The sequence below is a fragment of the Vombatus ursinus genome, unplaced genomic scaffold (genome assembly GCF_900497805.2).
Source record: "Vombatus ursinus unplaced genomic scaffold, bare-nosed wombat genome assembly UNPS02015129.1, whole genome shotgun sequence".
NCBI classification, from domain to species: Eukaryota; Metazoa; Chordata; class Mammalia; order Diprotodontia; family Vombatidae; genus Vombatus; species Vombatus ursinus.
Window position 1 is genome coordinate 2,510,945 of NW_020954907.1, and position 3,817 is coordinate 2,514,761.

General features: G+C 51.8%; 1 protein-coding gene across 1 annotated transcript; it reads left to right on the plus strand.

Moving 5' to 3' along the window:
* The first annotated feature begins 1,497 nt into the window (after window positions 1-1,497).
* On the plus strand, window positions 1,498-2,757 carry LOC114031301 (septin-8-like). The gene has a single exon (XM_027846359.1). It carries the CDS (start codon window positions 1,657-1,659, stop codon window positions 2,755-2,757), a length of 1,101 nt encoding a protein of 366 aa, XP_027702160.1. The 5' UTR covers window positions 1,498-1,656.
* Window positions 2,758-3,817: the final 1,060 nt, after the last annotated feature.

Consider the following 3,817-nt stretch of genomic DNA (forward strand, 5'->3'; position numbering starts at 1 on the left):
ACATGTGGTGAACATATGTAGTCAGGCACATGCACAGAAATCATATATAGGAAATACATGTGACACACACATGTCTAGGGAAATTCACACCTCCAGTGGTTATAGGACTACTCGTGTCTTTGATAACGTCATTGGATGCGCTGGTTTCTCTACTAAGTTGGAGGTCTTTTGCTGGTGTCTCCACTGCCCTGCTCTCTTCTGAGCAGTTCTACTGCACTCTATTGGGGACCTTCACTTGATCTTGGCCAACATCTGCTGACATATGATGCTGGATTGCAGCTGTAAGGGTCTGAGATTTAAAAACAAACAAACAAATAAACAATACTCCTAGTCAATTCCTCGCCCCCCCCCCCCCAAGATTCAGACTTTAGTCAGTCACATCTAACCAGCTCACTTTGGAAATGCTTTGTTCATTTTGTCTGTTACTTGAATTGACTCTTTTCTGCTGCATACTCTGACTCTCAGTTTAACTTATTCCTGAGTTATGGCAAAACAAAACAAAACAACTCCTCTCACCCCAAACAAATATATAAGTGAGTAAATAAATGTATACATAAATCAATCCTACCATACTCCTGGCCTCAGAAAATCATTTCCCAGAGCTTCATTTGGGACACCTAGGTGGTGCAATGGATAAAATACCTAGCCCGGATGATCTGAGTTCAAATCTGGTCTCAGACACTTACTAGTTATGGGATCCTGGGCAAGTCACTTAACCCTTATTTGCCTCAGTTCCTCATCTGTAAAATGGGGACACACTGGAAAAGGAATGGCAAACCATTCCAGTTTTCTGCCAAGAAAACCCCAAGGGGACAGGTAGAGTCAGACAGGACTGAGCAACAGCAACAAGAGCTCCTAAAGGAGCTCAGTCCGGAAGACCTGAGTTCAAATCCAGCCTCAGACACTCACTAGCTATGTGACCCTGGGCAATTCACTTAACCCTGTTTGCCCCAGTTTCCTCATCTGTAAAATGCACTGGAGAAGGCAATGGCCAAGCACTCCAGTATCTTTGCCAAGAAAACCCCAAACAGGGTCGTGAAGAACCAGACACAACTCAATGACAAGTAACTAGTGTTGGGGAGACTTTAATTACCCTTCTCACCCTCAAGAGCCTCGCCTCCCTTGTAAATCAGGGGGACTAGGCTGGGAGGGGGAGGCTGAAAAGGGCCAGCCAGCGACCTTTGTTCTAGATTCCTGCCCTCTGGCCCCTCCCACTGACCAGCTAGTGGTCAGCATGCAGCTCCCCCCCCCCATTCCGCCCAGGACAAAGGGAACAGAGGGGTAGGACCCACGTGACTGGCAGAAGGGTTCCATTTGTGGGGGAGGGGCACGTGACCCTCGGGAAGCTCCAGGCCTCTGGTGTTGCGTTGGGTGAAGGCGCCGGAGGGAGGGGCCACGCTGGGGGAGACGCTCCCGGGAGCGCCATATTGGAGCTGCGGCCTCGCCCCAGGCGGCTCCCGGTCCCGGCCCCGCCCTCGCACCGCCATGGAGTCCCCGCTGGAGTGCTTGGTGAGTCAGGACGTGCGCCTCCTCACGCTGGCCGGCCACGTGGGCTTGGACAGCCTGCCCCAGCAGCTGGTCAACAAGTCGCTGGCCAGGGACTTCTGCTTCAACATCCTGTGCGTGGGGGAGACGGGCATCGGCAAGTCCACGCTCATGAACACGCTCTTCAACACGGTCCTGGAGACGGGCGAGGGCAGCCACTTCGAGAGCTGCGTGCGCCTGCGGCCGCGCACCTACTGCCTGCAGGAGTGCAACGTGCATCTGCGGCTGACCGTGGTGGAGGCGGGCTTCGGCGACCAGATGGACAAGGACTGCAGGCCCATCGTGGACTACGTGGACGAGCAGTTGGAGCGCTACCTGCAGGAGGAGCTGAAGCTCCAGCGCTGCCTCCGTGACTATCGCGACACGCGCGTCCACGTCTGCCTCTACTTCATCGCGCCCACCGGCCATTCGCTCAAGGCCGTGGACCTGGTGACCATGAAGCAGCTGGACAGCAAGGTGAACATCATCCCCATCATCGCCAAGGCCGACACCCTCACCAAGAGCGAGCTGCCCGAGTTCAAGGGCAGGATCCTGAGCGAGCTGGAACAGAACGGCGTGCGCATCTACCAGTTCCCCACGGACGACGAAGCCGTGGCCGAGGTGAACGCCTGCATGAACGCCCAGCTGCCCTTCGCCGTGGTGGGCAGCACGGAGTGCGTGCAGGTGGGCGGCCAGCTGCTCCGCGGCCGCCAGTACCCCTGGGGTGTGGTGCAGGTGGACAACGAGAGCCACTGCGACTTCGTGAAGCTGCGGGAGATGCTGATCTGCGTGAACATGGAGGACCTGCGGGAGCAGACTCACTGCAGGCACTACGAGCTGTACCGGCGCCAGAAGCTGCTGGACATGGGCTGGCAGGACGACTCGTGGCAGGAGGCGCACAGGAAGGAGCTGCAGGCCGAGATGCGCAGGAACGAGAAGCTCATGCGGCAGGTGTTCGCCCGCAGGGCGCGCGAGGTGGAGATGCAGGTGAAGGAGAAGGAGAGAGAGCTGAGTGAGAGGTTCGAGGACTTGAAGAGGATCCTTCAGGAGGAGAAGGCCAAGGTGGAGGAGAAGCGCCGGCAGCTGGAGGAGGACAAGAACGCCTTCAACCATAGGAGGGCGGCCGTGGAAGCCATGCAGGCCGAAGCCATGCAGGCCCAAGGCTTGCAGGCCGACTGCCTGCAGATGACACCGAAAAGGGAAAGGGATAAGGACAGTGACAAGAAACATTGAAGCCCGTGCGGATGTGCGCATCCAGTGGACTTTGGCCTTTCTTTAAGCCTCTTGAGTTACCAGCCTGAAAACCAGGACAGACTCCAATGTTTGTGGCGAAATGCAGCACATCCGGTCCAGTTAGCTGGACTGCCCCACCCCCCACACAAAGACCAAAAAGGCTCTAAAGTTGGAACTGAAACTGACAAGTTTTCCTTTTTTCAGAAACAGTGGTTGCTCTTACATTTATAGGGTCCTCATCTCTTGATGGAGCAACTTGTGTCAATTTAATGAAGCCCTATGACCCCAGTTATGTTGTATTCACCTGTTCAGAGTTGAGATGGCTGCTTACAAGGTGCCTATCCTGGGTGTCACCAGTCTGCTGAAGAAATTCACTTGAATTACTTTAATGTTTCCAATCAGAATTTAACTTTCCTAAGAATTTTTTAAACACTTCTTAATTTGTATCTTGACGCAAATAAAGCCAAGTCAACTCTTCCCATTATTTCTTGTTAAGTAACACACTTCCTGTCAAAACAAACTGTACTAACAAAATGTAGTAACATTCTCTAAGGTTTTCTTATCAAGTGTCATATGGGATACAGTGAAGGGTGTTATCTTAGAGAAAAGAAACCAAGGGAAAGCATTGATTGTTGTCTTCAGAGATCTGAAGGGGTACATGAAGTTTCTAGGCCTAGGACTTAGACCTAGTTGAGTCAAAGTCAGATTCCTAGTCATTAGCTCCTCCCCTCAGAACTGGTCTAGGGGAGCTTCACCTATGTCCACAGAACTTTTTTTTTTTTAAATCATCAGCCACTTTTTATAAAATTCTCTAATCACTGAACCCCAGCTGAAAGTGTTGCTGTTCTTGGTGTTCTTGTACCTTGAACCTTCTGGAATTCATGAGTTTAGATACTGGTCACACTTTATTACTAATTTCACAAGACCATAGGATCATAAATCTAGAGCTCCCTTATTTTACAGATGAGGAAATTGAGGCCCAGAAAAGTTGAGTCACATGGGTAGTAAGTATTTGAAATGGGATTGTAACTCAAGTCTTCTGGCTTCAGAGTAAAGTACT

Coding starts and splice junctions, on each gene's coding strand:
- LOC114031301 (XM_027846359.1), top strand. CDS start 1,657: ATGAACACGCTCTTCAACACGGTCCTGGAGACGGGCGAGGGCAGCCAC.